The sequence below is a fragment of the Nanorana parkeri genome, unplaced genomic scaffold, assembly GCF_000935625.1.
Source record: "Nanorana parkeri isolate BGI_ZX_2015 unplaced genomic scaffold, ASM93562v1 scaffold3020, whole genome shotgun sequence".
NCBI lineage: Eukaryota > Metazoa > Chordata > Amphibia > Anura > Dicroglossidae > Nanorana > Nanorana parkeri.
This window is the reverse complement of record NW_017309288.1, coordinates 20,627-24,222: the sequence shown is the minus strand read 5'-3', so window position 1 is coordinate 24,222 and position 3,596 is coordinate 20,627. Positions and strand designations below refer to the sequence as shown.

The 3,596-nt window shown below is 43.3% G+C and overlaps 1 protein-coding gene across 1 annotated transcript in view; it reads right to left on the bottom strand.

The window, feature by feature from the left end:
• Positions 1-919: 919 nt before the first annotated feature.
• LOC108802670 (apoptosis-inducing factor 3-like) overlaps positions 920-3,596 on the bottom strand; it is a 21,897-nt gene continuing 19,220 nt past the window's right edge. Inside the window, exon 8 of the mRNA XM_018574525.1 lies at positions 920-1,098. Within this exon, the coding sequence (XP_018430027.1) occupies positions 1,065-1,098 (34 nt within the window). The 3' untranslated portion in view covers positions 920-1,064. The remainder of the gene's footprint in view (positions 1,099-3,596) is intronic.

Below are 3,596 nucleotides of genomic sequence, written 5' to 3'. Positions count from 1 at the left end.
GGAGTTCAAAATGATTGGCGAGGAAAAAAAATCCCCCCACTAGTTACAGGTCTTGAGTGGTGCAGACGATCCCTTTCATTCCAAACAGGATTCTGACACCATATAATATGGGTGTACACTAAAATATGTTAATATACAGGCCCATCTCCTACTATTTTCACCTGAGGGGGGCCAAGCTGTCAGCAGGGTGGGGTGGGGTTTGGTGCTTTACGTTGCCCAGGCCATCCCCTCCATGAAATGCTGGCAGACAGCCTCATCAAGGGGGTGCCCCTGTATGTGTATACATGTATTTATTAATAAAGTAGAGGTCCTCCACATCAGTTGCAATGCTGAGTCTCTGAACCGCTCTCCACTGAATCGACCCCCACTCAAATAGGGGTGGTAACCAAAAATCACTAATTAGCCACCTTGTCTGATAGGAAGGGGAGTACTACTTCATCTAACAGAGCTCAAAGCTTGACCTTACAGCAGGAAAATGTGAGCTGTGGGTGGCCCTGTTGGCACCAGGCTCAGAATTATTGGGTGAGCATTTTGCTGCAGCCAATGGCCTGCCAGAGGACATCCCTGAGGCTGAAAGGGGGCAGGGGGGGGGGGACCCACCAGCGTATGACCAGCATGTCTCGGATTAGCATGTACTTCTATAACTGTGCAGAGCTGTCACTTGGTTCTCTATTCATCACTTTGAAAGTGCAAATCAAATTCTCTCACGAACAACCTGTTCTCTGAAAGGACTCTGCCAGTAGCGTTGAAAGATGTCAGAAGTTTCTGTTCTGCTGTACATGGGGAATGATTAGCTTTGCATGTATTACATAACTTTTCAAAGAAACATGACACGTTTAAAAGCTCTGTTTGGTTAATATATTTGCTTTCACCAGGTGGGAAGTGATAAGGATAACATCCCCCAGTATATAAGAGATTGATTCTGCTGGACCTTTCAGAGGTTTGCTTACACTGGGACTGCGGCCATCATTCAGATAAGACTGTCAGGTACTTCATGCTCCAGAGTGAGTGTTGATCTGATGACGCATGAAGATTCAGTACAGCAGTGCACTCAGGCCTTCCATTCAGCTGCTTATCAATTCAATGTAATTATTAGCCCTGCAGGAAAAAAAATAATCTGTAAACATTTCCTGAGGCTTTAATGTATATAAATGATGTCTGTGGTGCATTTACATATCAGGACAATTTTCTATGATGTGAGCTTCCCATTATTGGACGTTGCAATACGGCCTGGCTCACCCTTTAACACAAATAATTGAACATGAGAGCTGTAATCTGCTAGAATGAGGTACAATAAGCCTTAATGACAGCAGTTCTTGCTACATAACAGCCACTTCTCTCTTACTGCACTACAAGAATGAAAGATCATTGCTCAGGAATAGTACGTTTTGTTATATGGCCCTACTGACCCTGAATGAAGGTACTTATTATATTTTAGTAGGGCTGTGCAAATTAACGATTCATTTCAAAATTATTCGTTAAAATTTTATTGATCGCTAATGAAAATACTCACCTCTTCGCTGGCGTCCGGGCAGAGATCCGGTGACATCACGGACATTGACGTCACCAGACTCCGTCGGCTAACGAAGGGGGGAGGAGTCAGGTGACGATGTCCTCAAGTGGCTCAGTCAGCTAACGAAGGGGGGAGGAGTCCAGTGACGATGTCCTCAAGTGGCTCAGTCAGCTAATGAAGGGGGGAGGAGTCCAGTGACATCACCAGACTCCTCCCCCTTCCCTTCGTTAGCCGACAGAGCCACTTGAGCTGGTGAGTTTGCCCAAGAAACTTTCTGCACGAGCGCCAGCCAAGGCATTGGCCTATACACATACAGCAATTGGCCTATACACATACAACAATTAAGTAATAAAATGAACTAGGATCACACTAATCCAGCACGTTATTAATCTCACGTGCCCCACTCAAGCGGCGGCTATATTGAGTGGGGCACGTGAGATTAATAACGTGCTGGATTAGTGTGATCCTAGTTCATTTTATTACTTAATTGCTGTGCTGTATGTGTATAGGCCAATGTAGTTGGATCTGTATGTGCGTTATAATTAATCAATTAAAAACATTTTGATTAATCGAACACGAACATTTTAAATCAGTAACAGCCCTATTTTTAGGCATGCGATTTACCTGTAAAAGACATTGTGCAGACATTCAAACAGCCAGAGATTTCTGCTGGGTACCAGCAGACTCAGAGGTGTCACTCAAGTGACACTGTATAGTATTCCCCCGACAGCTACATAAAAATGTGGGGAGGAGCTGGGTCAGCAGACAGGAATCCGGAGGGGACTGTGCTAGGGAATTAACTCTTGTTGGAGTAATCAAATGTTCTTGCATGTTCAGGGGCACTGTACTGGAACACCACACTGCTGTGCAGAGACCTGAACAAAGTGACATGCAGTGTACCGTATGATGCACGGAAACAACACATCACACCACGCTCCAGACCTCATTCAGCACACTAGCCCACATGCTAAACCTGAGCATTTTACCCTGCAGGAAAGAGTACATCTGCTTTATTCCAGCCCCTAGACCAAAATGACCCACTTAACCCTTGCAGTTCAGGGGAAGCCCCACTACAAAAGGTAAATTCTTCTTTAATTGATCACAAATAATCTTATTCATTAATCTTTAACATGGTGTTCATACAACACTGTCCCAACATCGGATATTACAAAAAGACCAGAGCCTATAGTGCAGACCCTGCTTATGATACTGTATGTATCCAGAAATGATAGTACAAGAGACTGGATCCTATAATGATGCGTGCTTGGATAAAAATAATGATGCGTGCTTCTTCACTTAATGTGACCTCATTTATTAATCAAAGACTGGAGTTTCTCAGACCTACGGACAACAAAAGATGCTGCTCGGAGGAGATTTTCTTCAGAGTCTCTGCCGATGTCAACAACCTGCAGCTGCTCCCACACTGATCAATATTAAATCATAAAACAAGTCAGTCAGTGCTGAGATTATGTGCATCATAAGCAGTTCTAATATTACGTGGCAGCTTGAGCAGACTATTCCACACCATTTTTTTGTCCCGTGTTGGTAAAGTTCAGGGTTGCATGCTGGCTCCTACTCCAGCCAATTATTATGGAATAAATGTACTTCTAGAAATGTTAACAACATTTTTCTTTTATTCCATTATTTTCTGTCAGCAAAACATTTACTGCTCAATGCAAATGCAGTATGCCTGAAATCCTATAAAGTAAACCATTCCAGAAAGAAATATGAGGTCTGCCATTCCTGACGACCTCCTCCTAAAAATCCTAGCCAACAGGCTGCCATACTAACTCAAAGTCCCATGGCCGTTGGGAAAGGAAATGTGTGTGTGTGTGTGTGTATGTGTGTGTATGTGTGTGTATGTGTGTGTGTATGTGTGTGTGTATATGTGTGTATGTGTGTGTGTATGTGTGTGTGTATGTGTATGTATGTGTATGTGTGTGTGTATGTGTGTGTATGTGTGTGTGTATGTGTATGTGTGTGTATGTGTATGTGTGTGTATGTGTATGTATGTGTATGTGTATGTATGTGTATGTGTGTGTGTATGTGTGTGTATGTGTATGTGTATGTGTATGTGTGTGTG